Source organism: Musa acuminata, chromosome BXJ2-5 (genome assembly GCF_036884655.1).
Source record: "Musa acuminata AAA Group cultivar baxijiao chromosome BXJ2-5, Cavendish_Baxijiao_AAA, whole genome shotgun sequence".
In the NCBI taxonomy this organism is placed as follows: Eukaryota; Viridiplantae; Streptophyta; class Magnoliopsida; order Zingiberales; family Musaceae; genus Musa; species Musa acuminata.
This window is the reverse complement of record NC_088342.1, coordinates 8,582,878-8,595,972: the sequence shown is the minus strand read 5'-3', so window position 1 is coordinate 8,595,972 and position 13,095 is coordinate 8,582,878. Positions and strand designations below refer to the sequence as shown.

At 41.6% G+C, this 13,095-nt stretch overlaps 3 protein-coding genes across 6 annotated transcripts; 2 read left to right on the top strand and 1 right to left on the bottom strand.

Annotated features, from left to right (window-relative positions):
* Window positions 1-185: 185 nt before the first annotated feature.
* LOC135583198 (serine/threonine-protein kinase D6PKL1-like) lies at window positions 186-5,104 on the bottom strand. 3 transcript variants are annotated; one of them, XM_065108573.1, is made up of 3 exons: window positions 4,801-5,104; window positions 3,029-4,713; window positions 186-1,223 (listed from the first exon to the last, which is right to left on the bottom strand). In XM_065108573.1, the coding sequence occupies exons 2-3, from the start codon at window positions 4,216-4,218 to the stop codon at window positions 344-346; spliced, it is 2,070 nt and encodes a 689-aa protein (XP_064964645.1). In that variant the 5' UTR covers window positions 4,219-4,713; window positions 4,801-5,104; the 3' UTR covers window positions 186-343. The 3 variants fall into 3 exon arrangements, with proteins under 3 accessions (XP_064964645.1, XP_064964646.1, XP_064964644.1); XM_065108574.1 differs by having other exon boundaries at window positions 4,894-5,104; XM_065108572.1 differs by having other exon boundaries at window positions 3,029-5,104.
* An 815-nt stretch (window positions 5,105-5,919) lies between these two features.
* On the top strand, window positions 5,920-10,293 carry LOC103984461 (uncharacterized). 2 transcript variants are annotated; one of them, XM_009401955.3, is made up of 4 exons: window positions 5,920-6,066; window positions 6,956-7,070; window positions 7,154-7,415; window positions 9,867-10,293. In XM_009401955.3, the coding sequence occupies exons 2-4, from the start codon at window positions 6,987-6,989 to the stop codon at window positions 10,013-10,015; spliced, it is 495 nt and encodes a 164-aa protein (XP_009400230.2). In that variant the 5' UTR covers window positions 5,920-6,066; window positions 6,956-6,986; the 3' UTR covers window positions 10,016-10,293. The 2 variants fall into 2 exon arrangements, with proteins under 2 accessions (XP_009400230.2, XP_009400229.2); XM_009401954.3 differs by having other exon boundaries at window positions 5,935-6,089.
* A 1,469-nt stretch (window positions 10,294-11,762) lies between these two features.
* Window positions 11,763-12,985, top strand: LOC103984463 (uncharacterized). The gene is made up of 2 exons (XM_009401959.3): window positions 11,763-12,233; window positions 12,304-12,985. The coding sequence occupies exons 1-2, from the start codon at window positions 11,799-11,801 to the stop codon at window positions 12,916-12,918; spliced, it is 1,050 nt and encodes a 349-aa protein (XP_009400234.2). The 5' UTR covers window positions 11,763-11,798; the 3' UTR covers window positions 12,919-12,985.
* Window positions 12,986-13,095: the final 110 nt, after the last annotated feature.

The window sequence follows — 13,095 nt, the reverse complement described above, 5'->3', positions numbered from 1 at the left end:
TATTACAAATCAAATCATGCCTATTGGAGTACTGAATAAATATAATTTTGATTCCTACATAACTCAGTAGAGTTGAAGCTTTAGCATGCATTGCTAATCCATCTATTTCCCTCTGTATGAACATGAGAAATTTTATATCATTGAATAGTTGAACAGTAATCAAAAAATAATTTTGAAATGATTCATAATAAACTATGGAGAATGCTCCTCTCTATTTAAAATCTTGATCAGCAGCCACATGAGAAGCTTTTGCTAATTGAATATATCATTATGATCACGGCAACATTCGATGGGTTCAAAAATATGCCACGCCGATGCAAACATACATTCGATGAGCTACCGTCTAAAAGAACTCAAAGTCTACATACTTGCCTCCACACTTCACATCTGCCCCTACAATCCTTTTGCTACTAGTTCTGAATCCTTCTGCGACTCCAAATTTTGGTGGCAGCTCAACCACCTCGACCGGCCGTGGCACCTCAGGCGGCATACTGCATCGAATAAGTGCCCAGTTCACGCCTTCAAAGAAGGGATGCTGCTTTATCTCGGTGGCTCCCCGTTTCATGCCCAGACGATGCTGAGGATCCTTCGCCAGGAGCCCTCTTATCAAATCTTGGCTTGCGTTACTGGTTGATGGAGTTTCCGGGAATCTAAGCTGCTGGCCTATCACATTGAACAATGTCGCCCGGTTGCCTGAGCCCTTGAAAGGCGTCCGGCCATAAAGAAGCTCATGCAGGAATATGCCAAAGGTCCACCAGTCTACAGCACTTCCATGGCCCTCACCTTTGATAATTTCTGGGGCTAAATACTCATGGGTGCCAACAAAGGACATCGATCGAGCAGTTGTTGGCTCAACGACAAGCTCAGGCAGGGTGGCTACCTGTTGCCTTGGTATCTCAGCCCATGGTTTCCTTTCCCTTTTCTTGTTTCTCCAAGGGAAGAGTCTTGGCATGAAACAAGCAGGCTGAACGCAAACTGACGAAGGCTCAATGCAGGTTGGCTTAACACAAAATGCACCAGTCTCTCGTTTAAAAGGATCTGAGTCGAGTGATGACATTTTCATGAGAGTTGGCGAAACAGCACACCTTAAAGAGAGATCAAAATCAGAAAGCATAATGTGTCCATCGTCACGAACAAGCACATTTTCTGGTTTCAGATCTCTGTATATGACTCCTAGCATGTGCAGATATTCAAGGGCGAGTAGTACTTCTGCAGCATAAAATCTGTTCATTGATAAACGAAAACAACTTAAGATCCAAAGACTGCATGAGAAGATCCAATATATCAATACATGCTATATGAATCTAAACATACTATTCATATGATCGAAGCATTAATAGGATTAGAAATAATTATAGTGGCACAGCTTCTTGGCTTGTCAGTAAGAGTTCTATTTCCATGTGTGGTGAAACAGAACTATAGAACTTAGATTGAAACCCAAGGATCTAACATTTATTTTAGTGCATTTGTGTAATGATATGGTGAACATGAAACATGCTGACAAATTAAAAAGATTTAAGAAAAGGATTCTAGATGACCTTTTTGACCGAAAAAAAGAATCTGTTTTCAATAGAAAATTCAAAATCATTACAGATGAAGCTACAGTATGTTACAGTAAACACACATTGTCTTTTTTTATATAGTTGATTCTATATGCATGAGTATGGGACAAAAACAGTCATGAGGAGTTGATAAGTCTGGTTATCTTCCTGTGTGTAGCCATGGTGTAAAATCGAGAAGCACCCTAGTTATGTTCTAGGAAAAAAAAAAATGTTCAGCTCTGGTGTTGTGCAGTTGGGTATTCTTATCTTTTATAGAAGCAAGTGCCCTGGCATGTGCCTCTTCCTCTTCATCTCTTTTTACCTTTTTTTTTCTTTACCACTATTCTTAGATGTTGACTGCTATCCCTACAATGTGTTACTTAGAGCCAAAAAAATCTCTGTAGTTTCTGTAATGCTTTTCTTCTCTCCTATGCTTCATTCCACAATATCCGATTTTTATGTTGCCATTTACCCTCTGTTTCACGTGCAGAAATTATTCAGGGTACTATGTTTGACTATCTTCTTTTCATCTTTCATACGATATTTATTTGCTCTTAGAATAATTCAACAGGCCACCTTCCCCCGAGTGCAAAACAGTCTGAGCTGCAACACTTCATATGACAAGCTTGTTCATGAATATCACAGTCCATCTTCTATTGATTGGTCTGCATCACCAACCATACAAAAGCAGAAGAAGATGGCTCATGAAACATGAAAAATTATGAAGCAAATAGAAATGCCATATCCTACTGTCATAGGGTATCAAAAACTGCTAACATTCAACAAAAGATAATATAACACAAACCATCCCCATTATTAGATGTCCTTGTGCAGACCAAAAATATTGTGAAGCAACTTCCTCGCAGAAGTTATCCATTAGGTAAAGATGTGTTCTTAAGAATCTCATAATCGCACAATAATAGCTATGTTATTTGTGGAATTTCATCAGTATGTCAACGAGTATACTTCGTAACTTGCAATGAGCACTTCTGAAAAAGCTCATTAAAGAGTGGTGACCTCTGAGATTACTTCTATCATAGACAGGTATTGAGGAAAACCATGTCCAGAAAACCATTAGATTGTGCTTTCTATAAAATTCATCATTAATGAAAATTAGTAGTTGTAGCTTCTCAATGAATACAAACATGACAAATAAGCAATATGCAAAGCAATCGTCACAGCAAATACTTTTATATGCAAGATCTCAAGAAGCAGCAAGGTTGAATCAGAATGTCAGGCTGCAGGAAGATGTGAATGGTGACAAGTATGCATAAGAGATATGTCAATTTGACAAAAAAGCAGTTGAAATTATTGTAGCCGGTACCCACTGTCATTGTTGTGCTGCAACAGCATAAATAACAAATAACTGGCCAAACCATGTTTATCGCAAGGGCAGAAACTATGTCATGCAACATACCAAAAAGAACTAGTAATGGAATATAGAACACCCAAAGCAACAAGAAAACATCTCATGTTTTAATTTTTACCTTGCTGCACACTCAGAAAAGTGCTTTCCTGGCTGTCGTTGCCTCAATGTATGCAAAGCACCACCAGGGCAGAATTCCATCACCAAGCATGAAAACCTATCAGTCTCAAAATGCGTATACAGAGTTGGTAAGAACGGGTGATCCAGAAGCTGGAGAATCTCCCTTTCTGTTTTAGCCCTTGTCACCTTCTTCCTGCTTGCAAGAGAAGCCTTGTCCATCACCTTCATAGCAAAATAGCACCTCGTGCCACATAATTCTGACAGATAAACGCTACCGATATCACCACATCCAAGCAGCTTGAGCAGTCGAAAGTGGCTCATACCCAGATTACCATCCCGAGTCCGGACCGCAAGAATAGCCTTCCATCTAGGGTCATTTCCCTTGTGAGGCTTGTTAGCACTTCCAGGAAGGTTACTCCAGATGCTATCATCACTAAGACCACTGATATCACTTACTCCACTGTCGCTAGATTTAGTACTTTCAAGGGAGTCCATCATCACACTTCCCTTTGCACTCTCAGAGGCCCTTTCCATGCTAAGCATACCATCACTAGTAGTGCAGCTGTTCACTATGCTCATTGCAGTTACCATGCCAGTGCTGTCAATGCTACTGTGAGGACTGACATTGCCGCTTGGGGGGAGGGAAGCATCCCAAACGCACTCCTTTTCCTCAGAGCCTGGTGGTAAGAATGTTTTCTCTGTCGACCATGATGCAAGTGAAGCAGAAAGTGGAGAAGATACAGCACCTGGTTCATTTGGATCATCAGGGAAGCTTTGATTTCGTGATAGACGAGCTGCATTCGCAGGGACCTGAATAGAAAGTCCTTCTACAAGAGGACCTTTTACAGAGAGGCCTCTCATTAAGCACCCTCTATCAGACTTGACTTGATCTAACACCACATAAACCTTCTTCACGATATCACTATCTAAGGGCTCCGGGGGATGACTTGCACCATGAAAAGAACTTCTTCCGCCTTCTTTGAAGGAGCCCACACTCATGAAGCTATCAACCTCAGGTGCTAATTCATTCTGCTCTCCGAACCTATCTCCCTCTTTCAGTGATTCAATTAAAGGAGCATCCAAATTTTGAGTGGATAGACCATTTCTCAAGCTGCTTGTGCGCAAACCCAGTTGCTTGTCAGCAGAAGAGAGCTCCGGCGGCGACATTTCCAACTCAGAAATTTCATCCATCCCAAGTGAACTCCTAATCTCACACCACCTATCTCCAGACCAAGTAAATGGTCCCTATAACCCCAAAGTTTGGGACTTTTTCTACCTGTCTAAAAAACAATCGCAGATTCACTGCGATCTCATTTTCTCCCAGACTATGAATCAAGAGTACCTCCTACCAGTCTCCGACGAAGACTCGGCGGTGCATATGTCCTTTTTGCCTCGACAGTCACAAAGGCTATCGTTACAAAACTGAAACTGGACAGCAAACTCTCCTTTCTCTTCTTTCCAGGGACCTAAACCCCCAAGAAAAGCACTGATTAGAACAATCAGAGCTGTTATTTTCCATCTCCAAGTCAAAGCAGTACAGACAAGGTCTGAACCATTTCTGCACATCATGATTTTACTTTGTGCAAAAGATCAATTATTGGTCAGAGAAAAGAAGATGTACGGAATAGTTCATCCCAACCAACACGACCGCGATCTACGAAACCTTCCGAGTCTGCAGCTTCCCATCTTCCATTCAAAAGGCAAATTGAAGGTCAAAATAGATAGAGAATATCCCAAATGAAAAATCATGCGAAAAGAAATATTCACACGCACATTTCCATCTTTAGATTAAAAAAAAAACACTCCAAGGAGTAGAAATCGTAGCCCCAGAAAAGGGGGAAAGTTCCTGCAATCTGCGTCACTGACCACGACAGAATCAGAATGTCAGCAAACCATCAAGATGACTCGGAGCTAGCCAAACGGAAGCTTCAAGGACGGGTTCCTTGAACTCGATCTCAGGGTTTCTCCACCTCACCGCTGCCTTACTTCTCTCTCTTCACTGAGGAAGAGAAGAGAAGAGAGAGAGAGAGAGAGAGAGTGGCGGGGGCAAGGGGTGCCGAAGAGCCAAAGAGGAACAGGATACTTCCCTCCCTCTCCTACGTGTCCTAGCCGCCTCCCGAAAAGAGAAGTGTGGGACCCATCGCTGGGTCCCTAAGAGATGCCAATCAGAAGTTCCACCTTTGGTCGGAAATGGGTAAAAGGGGTGTTTGTTTGTTTTCGTGCTGTGGGAAATTAGGTCCGGTCGATTTTAGTTAATCGACGCCGCTTGGTCGATCCGACGGCCGCAATCCGCCGAAGCAGCAGCGGGCCCACCCTGCGCCCCCGTTCCGCCGGCCCACCTTCCGCCACCGCAAACTGTACGCACGGGCACACGCGCCCTCCCACCCGTTTGATATGGTGCGCGTCATCGCTCTTAATCACCGTCGATGCTTCATCGGACGTCCCTGACTCCCGTCTTCTGCTCGGCTTCTCATGTGGGAGAAGGTTTCTTGATAGCAAAAATCACAACCGTCCACCGACCCCTTCGGGGCTTAGGTATGGTTTTCTGTTTTGTTGGGTATGGTTGGTGATGCAGGACAATCAATATGGAACTTAATATGCGCATGATAACTTGAAATTTAGACAATCTCCATAAACTATAAACTAAATATGTAACTTGAAGTTTATGCACATAGTTTGTACTCGACGATGGAAATGACGAGAGCAGCATTGCCTCTCACCACCACCACCACAACATGGTGCTTGAAGTGGCGGCGCTCGCCTGGCCCAGCTTAGGCGCCCGCTAGCCCAGCCCACTCCCAATCGAAATCAAATTGAACCCAGATTGAGCTTAAATGGAGACTCGATCAAGAGAATTAGTTCGGTCAAGCCTACTTATAGTTGATGAATTGGTTCAGTTGAACCAATTCATTAAGTAATAGTTGTCCCATCATCCCCCTCGCGCGATTGTCTTCTCGCATGGTCGAATTTCTCCGACCCCTAACACCCTACTCCGTGCGTCAACCGGCGATCCTCCTCCGCGTGCAAAGACGGTTGGCGGTGCGTCTCTCTCCACCCCGGTGGTGCGCCTTCCTCCCTATGCCTCCCTCTCACTGTCGGTCTCCCTCTTTCTCCTCCTCCGTCGCTGTTCCCATCTTCTCCCGCCCGGCTCTCGAGTCTCACCGACAACCCCCCTCCCCCTCCCTCCTCTTTTGTGCTTCTCCCCCCTTCCCTCTTTCTCCTCCTTTGCCGCTCCCAGTCGAACCTTCCCAACAGCCCTCCTCCTCGTCCATGCTTCTCCCCCCTTCCTCGCTCTCGTTCCCTCTTGTTGTCACTCTCCCCCTTTCTCCTCCACCGCCCCCTGCGGGGCCTCCTTGGCGACTTCCCTCCGTCGGGCGCCGCTCTCTGCATCTTCCCGACAGAGCCGTCAACCCCTGTCGAGCCTCCCCAACGGACCACCTCTCGTTCTGCCCCTGACTTCTTTCTCTCCGCGACATCCCTCATTCGACTTCCTCCTAACTTTAATAGAAATGTTACTTATTGTTAATTATAGTTAACTTTTGTTAATTATTCTTGGATTCTTGATGTTAATATTCTTTTGCTTTGTTATTCCTGTTGTTAGATGTGAACAATGTAGTCAATTGATGCCTTGTTGATGGTTAAATAAATGTAATTTGATTTCTTTGTATGAAGCTTATATATTGTCTAATGTTCTTAATTGTATTTCTCGTTAATTATATTTTTATAATGTTTATATTGATGCTCGCCTTTGCTCAGGCGAGCACCTAGCATTGCACTGTTGGTGCCTCTTAGCGCCTAGCGCCTTTGATAACACTGGTTGCTTGCACAGCAATTACTGCATGATATTATAAAACATCTTTCATATCTCTATAAACTATAGAGAGAACACAAAGAAAAAAGTGATTTTTAGTTGACCAGAACATTTTAGGTAACTTCAAAAGACAATTTAGAGAACTCCAATGGACCCTAGCATGAAGGAATTCCAGCAAGCTTTGATTGAGGTTGAAATGGAGGCTGAGCATCTTCTTTTAGCAAGACATCAGGTGAAGAAATTTTCTATTCCTTTCATATTGATTGATCGAATATGTCAAAATACATATAATTTAATAGTTTTCTATTTTGACAGCTTGTGGAAAATGATAGGCTTAGGAATGGTAATAGGGAAGCTCTGACAGCTCTTCGCAGGAGAGCTCGAACAACAAAGAGTAGTCTTCCATCACCCTTTGAGGCTGTCATGCGAGAAGTAGAGGGCACAAAAGAATTGGTGAAGGAGATATGTCCAACATGTGGAGATCATGACTCAAAGGAGCATACATGGATGATGTTTCCAGGATCTGATATTTTTGCTCGCATGCCATTTCATGCGGTTCACACTACTTTAGAAACAGGTATTCCCTACTACAAGCAACTACAAAGAGTGTTCACTTCATGATTTTATGAGTCATAATGAATTAGATATTTAGCAGGCTACCTCACTAGATGAAAAATATATCGTTGAAGTTTAAACGTACCTAGAGTTCTTCTGAAGACATGGTAAGGATCTTAAGTTCATTCTGAGAATCTTCATCGAATATTTAGATCAAGTTAGTGAAAATTATGGGGCCCATTCCCACTAAAGTTGCAGCTGATGACTTTTGTGTAGGTGATAAGCTAAGGTCATTCATTATCAGTCAAAATAATTGTACTAACAGGAAAATTAGATGTGAAAGCTGAATGTTGGTGCACCTTTAATAAGATACGTAACAATAATGAGAATTTCAACTCTTTAATCTTGAAAAATGAACTTTCTATAAAGGCAAGTGTGACTTTTTCTTTGTCAAGGGTAGGTGAGAACCTCAGTGGGATCAACTTAACAAGTACTTTGCTCATATTACTGTGATCCTTAAGCCTCTAAAGAGTCTGTTAGATCACCTGGAAACATATGATAGATAGATAGAGAGAGAGAGAGAGAGAGAGAGAGAGGCACCAGCTGGGGGGAAAGGATATGTGCAGTGAAATATCTTATGCAAAATACGAGAACATTGCAGGAGATAAACAATCTATTGATCTATTAAAAATAAAATTATGTGCACAATATTAAGCTATAAGTCAGAAAAAATATGATAAAGTCAAAAGAGGAAAAGAATGCAAAAAATTGCTATGTTTATTGTTCAATTTTTCCTACAATTAAGGGCTCATGTTCTAGTTTCCACACAAACTCTTCGAGTGAAGACCAAACCTCTAAAATTTGTCGCAAGTGACACAAACTTTTTGAGTGAAGACCAAACTTCTTTCATGGGATTGAACATCAAATACAAAGGAGAATGCAAATTGTGTTTATGCCACTCAACTAGAATACAATGTAACTTGAGTAAGTCATAAACATTTCCCAATAGTTGAGTTGAGCTTGGCTTGGTTGCAATTTTCTTTAAAAAAATGTTTAAGGATGCACTAAATGAGATGAAATACATTTATAGTCTCATTCAATTACTCTCACAAATTGGCATTTCCTGTTGATGACCAACCACATTGATTTTCCATATTTATTTATTTTTATTATGAGGCATTAATACAATTGATCTTATCAACAAACCCAATTTAATCACTAGTATAATACTCAGTCACTTAAAACTAATAAAATAAGTTATTGAAACTTTGGGTGGTTGGGTGTCATTCTACCAATAGCTTCAAAGTTTACCCCTGATGGTGATGCCAAATTATTTGTAGTAATTAGTATGATCTGTTTAAAGAAGCACAAGTATCAGTTTGATAATGTAATCATGGATTTCAAACATATAAAAGATTCTTAGCAATTGCAAGGAAATGTAGTCATGGGTACATTGATGACTTTTCTCACCTAAAAATTAAGATTGGTGTGGAGCTCTATATGCCAATTATAGAAGTTCACACCCCAAGTAAAAGTGAGTGTATTGAATAGATGTATTACTCAAGTAATGAAGGGGCATATATACAAGTGATTGTATTGAATAGATTTATTACTCAAATAATGAAGGGGCATATACAAGTCATAAAAGTTATATAATGAATTCATGAGGTTAAATAACTTCTCAAATATTTGGACTTCTCAAAAAATGAACTACAAGACGATCGATGCATCCCAAGGTGAAGCAAGTTGCCAATCAAGAGCTTAAGTTAAAATATACCTTTTGAGATAGTCTCAACAATCTTCATCTAGAAATATTTTCTGAATGTGGAAAGAGTGGTGGCTCATGTTGCAAGGGTAGAACAGGAGATAATAATTAATTAATAATATTATGTATATGATGGGTCAAGGGTTGTCGACAAGAATTTCAAGGTTATGGCTTAACCTGCAATTTCTTGTTTCACAATGCTGCTTCATTATGCTGTGGAAGTTTAAATGTCACTGTGACGCTGGTCATCTCTTCAACTGGGGGAATGGGGACATAAACTTGGGAAGCATGGTAAACAAAAATGTATATGAAATTATTGTTTTTATTTTCTTTATCAATACATCACATGATTTAATAGCTTAGATGAAGTCATGCTAACAAAGTTGTGGCCAATTATGTGTCAGCTATGCGGTGGATGTTCTTTTGGTGATTATTAGGAACTTCTGTGAAAAACACAAACTGATTACTTAGTGTGAAGTGGACTTCTCTTGATGCTTTAACTGTCATTAGAAAGATTACCCATTTCATGGTCTACGTAGTTCTTAAAATATGCCTGACTGTGTGAGCTTGCTTCACTTCAGCTGAATTGTAAGGTACACTTACAGTTGTACCTCTTAGTCAATGCTACGAGACAGATAAGTATAATCTGTTAGTCAACTTCCAATGACACATCCTAATTAATACAATCTTGTTTTGCTGCTTGTGTAGATCAAGAACGACTGGACTATGACTCGAAGAAACTGCAGAGCTATGTGAAGGAGAAATCCTTCTTGATTTCAGAAAGAGGAGCTCTTGCTGACAGGATAAGTCCTGGTATACTTAGGTCCATGGTTGCGTTAAAAGACACATCTAAATAATTGTCCTGATTTGGCTTCAATCGTCATTGTCCGCTTCCTCTTCCTCTTCCCATCTGCATCCAATCTTCTGAATGAGACGGTCCATGTGCAGTATGAACAGCTGCTTATTCTGAGTAAGACAATTCATGTGCAGTGTTTATGGTTTATCTTTATTGTTATATGTAGTAATTCTTCCAGTTGAAACCGAACAGCTGAATGCCTAATTATTATTAGTCCCAGCTGCTACTATTAACTGTTGATATAGCCAAGAGTATTATATCATTATCTCTGTTATCTTACCACATCATAGTATGTATAGAGAACATGAACGCGTGGGAATATTGCATGATGATGATTCGTGTGGTGTGTGATTGCTGTACTATGCACAAGAAAAGCTTGTTTGTAGAGCTAAGTCAAAGGTCTGATAGTATCTCAGGGTCATGCTAACAAAGTTGTGGCCAAGTGGATGAGCCTATAGCTTTTGGAATGCCCGCTTTCTGCTGCTCATCAACAAGTTGCCTGCGGCGAGCATCGTGCCCCTACGGAGGACTTACCTGTGTCATCTTGTTGCAACATGTTTGGTGAAATGATTGAGCTTCTGGTTTCAATGTGCGTTACAGTGCTCACCAGGAGTGATATGTATTTTTTGATCTTTTACTCATTATTTGATGGTGATAACTCAAATCTTTTGGGATCCATCAAAACCATTTGACGGACTTTTAGAAGGTGGAATTGGAGACACAAAGCTACTTCTGACCATAAATAATGACACGTCAATATTCTACAGTCATCACTAATTGTAGTGGTTGATAGATAAATATCATTAATTCTGCAGTCAACACTTATGTAGCGGGCAGATACAATTCATTAATTATGGTGGTCCTGTTGGTTCTTTCTTTGTTGCTACAATTCACTCCGCGTTCTTATTTAGTACTCGATTTTATCAAATATATATATATATATGAAAAATATTTATATTTTGAGTATTTTTCAAAAGTGCCTCTTTTCTTTTTTTTTCCCAAATAATATCCATGATTTAAAAAAATACCTAAAAAACGCCTCAAAAGTTTTCTTGCCATTTTTTTTAAACTTTTTTAATTGTTTCATTTGGTTTATTTATGGTTTTTAAAAAACATTTATAGTATTTTATTGATACATTAAAAATATTATAAATGTATTAAAAATTATAAGTGATATCATATCATACCTTTTTGGTTGTCACTGCTTATAGATTATTATACTATTATATTCTTAGATTTATAGTTAATTTGGTTAATGTTTTGAGTATATTTAGATTATTTATAGTATTTTCAAATAGTTTTTATAATATTTTTGTTATGAAGTTTAAAATATTTAATTAGGCCAAAAATATTATAATAGATCAAAATATTATAATAAGTAAAAAAAAAGAAAGATAATTTAAATATTTTTTTAAAAAAATTAAATTATTGTTTGAAAAAATAAAATGAATTCAAGATGTAAATATTTTTTAGAAAAATCTCCCCAGTATTCAATATATTAATTTTTTTAGAAAAACCTCCCATCTTTATATTACATATCGGGAATATTCTGTCCGATCAACACGTCTAAGATATGATGCGTCTTAGAGCTGTCATTTGTCAACCAATTGATGCTAAATTACATTCATTTAATCGCTTCTCATTCGTGTCTGCCTCACAAATCTTTACGTGTCACATCGTATAACTATGCTGAATCCAACTACTTTTGTTCGAGTCAGCGTTTGATCACTTCTTCGGCTATTAAGCCTGAGCTTGTGTGCTGCTTCCAGTCCATCTCTCCGAAGATGATTCTGCACGTCGACGCGATCCAAACGGCGACGCCGGGGAAGGTAGCTTCCCCGGGGCAAGCCCGGCGCATCGTCACGGCCACGCCGCTCGGCCTCGAGGTGCTGCAGCGCCGGTTCCAGGTGGTGCTGTATTACGGCAAAGCCAGGGAGGAGGAGGTGGAGTCGCCGCTGGCGGTGGCGGCTTGGATCAAGGAGTCGCTTAGCGCCGCGCTGCCCCGCCACCCGGTCCTCTCCGGTCGCCTTCGAAACGGCGGCGGGTCTTGGGAGGTCAAGTTCAACGACTCCGGCGTCCGACTGGTGCAGGCCACCGCCGAGACGACCATGTCGGAGTTCTTGGCCTCCGAGGACAGGGACGGGAAGGAGGCGCAGTTGGCTTACTGGGAAGACATCAACGAAGACGACCCCAACTTCTCTGCACTGTTCTACATCCAGGTCTCTTCTCCTATCTGACTGCTTGAGGTTTACGTTGGTGATCGTTGACAACACCATCTCGTGGTTGCAGGTGACTCAGTTCCAAGGAAACGGGTACGCCATCGGGATAAGCTGCAGCCTGCTCTTGGCCGACCCCTTGTTCCTGTCACGCTTCCTCAGGTCATGGTCTCAAACCCACACGGAACTGCTAGCCCAGGGGCGGCTCACCAAGCCCCCCATGTTCCACCTGAGCTGCTTCCGAAGACCCGACCGGCCGCGCCGTGTCAAGTCGGTCCCGTTTACATCTTCCTCCGCCAACTCCACCACCATGCTGTTCAAGGCCGACCCGCCGCCCGACGCACGATCCTACGGCGAGCTCGCGGCGGCTTGTCTTCGGGAGGCTACGCGGAGGCTCGGGGCGGAGGCAGTGCCGAAGTTCTCGCTCATGATCAGCGACCACACCGGCGACCTGAAGGTGGAGTCGCACGGTGCCACGGGCTTGGCTTCGCCGAACCAGGTGTTGGACGTGGTTTGGTGGGGCCAGCTCGGCATGGAGGAAGTGGCCTTCACTCCGGGAAACACCCCCGTACACGTGTCGTACCAGATCGTATCCTGTGGTCACAGTAGCCTGGTGGTGGTGATGATGGCCTCCGATGTGGAGGGTGACCCAAAATTGATGATTAGTGTCACTGTTCCTAAGAATTGAATGGTTTGATTGCTTGTTTGGCTAAGTAATCAACTATAGTAATAAACAATATCGGAATGTTGTTTAACTGTAAGCGCATTAGTGAATCTGACCGATACTTGCTCTTCACGTATCGACACATCACGGATCGAGGCCCGAAATATTCTCTCATGCGGCCCAATATGGTGGTCAGCCCAA